Source organism: Echinops telfairi, unplaced genomic scaffold (genome assembly GCF_000313985.2).
Source record: "Echinops telfairi isolate 266 unplaced genomic scaffold, ASM31398v2 ScPeMD7_2037;HRSCAF=2574, whole genome shotgun sequence".
NCBI lineage: Eukaryota > Metazoa > Chordata > Mammalia > Afrosoricida > Tenrecidae > Echinops > Echinops telfairi.
In genome coordinates this window covers 3,215-4,118 of record NW_022105935.1, presented here as the reverse complement: position 1 = coordinate 4,118, position 904 = coordinate 3,215, and the positions used below count along the sequence as shown (strand labels likewise).

Below are 904 nucleotides of genomic sequence, written 5' to 3'. Positions count from 1 at the left end.
GTGTGTGTGTGTGTGTGTGTGTGTGCGCCTCCCAGAAGGTATTCAGGCCCAGCCTGGGCAAGTGGCATCTGTCAGGTGGGGATGTGGCCCTGCCCTGATGAGCCAGGCCTGGTCCACAGAGCTGGCTGGCAGGTCTACATTCATTCTTGCTCCTGTGGAGGGGGGCCGCTTGGTCCTCCAGTGAGCTCCTTAGTCTCTGGCCCCTGGCAGCTTGCCAAGCTGTGGAAGGGGCTGAAGGAGAGATCCCTGGGGCTCCCATCCAGACTTGATCTCAAATCTCTGTCCATCTCTTTGGATTTGCCATCCATTTCCACAGGGAAATGCTGTAGAATGGCTGGCTGGGGGAACCCGAGTACACAGTGCGGGGGAGGGCGTCCTCAGGACACCCACGGCGGAGCTGGCTGCAAGGCTTCCTACCTCACCAGGCACTCAGCCCAGCTCCACATGTCTGGCACAGCCCTGTGGTGCCGGTGCTTGTGGATGTGGGTGCGATGGGTAAGAGGGTCCGGGACCCCCCTAGGGGGTGAATCCTCAAGCACTGAGAGGCCTGGGGCTTTTCCAGGAATTTGCCACCTTAACCCGGGAGCTGAGCACGTGTCGGGAGCAGCTTCTGGAGCGGGAGGAAGAGATCTCAGAGCTGAAAGCCGAGCGGAATAACACAAGGGTAAGTGGGCATGACCCGGTTCCAGTGTGTGCATGTGTGTGCGCATGCGTGTGCGTGTGCATGCGTGCATGTGAGTGTGTGTGAGTGCGCATGGGTTCATGTGTGTGCGTGCATGCATGCATGTTGTGTGTGTGCGCGCGCCTGTGTGCTTATGAGAGAGAGAGGCAGAGACGAGGGAGCAGGGATAGTTGGGTGCGGGCACATCGGGCCCCATCCTTACCCTTTCTTCCTCGATATCGA

The 904-nt window shown here is 59.5% G+C and overlaps 1 protein-coding gene across 1 annotated transcript in view; it reads left to right on the top strand.

The window, feature by feature from the left end:
• Positions 1–562: 562 nt before the first annotated feature.
• LOC123522083 (liprin-alpha-4-like) overlaps positions 563–904 on the top strand; it is a gene marked incomplete at both ends in the record, with an annotated part of 3,376 nt that continues 3,034 nt past the window's right edge. Inside the window, one exon of the mRNA XM_045293539.1 lies at positions 563–664. Within this exon, the coding sequence (XP_045149474.1) occupies positions 563–664 (102 nt within the window). The remainder of the gene's footprint in view (positions 665–904) is intronic.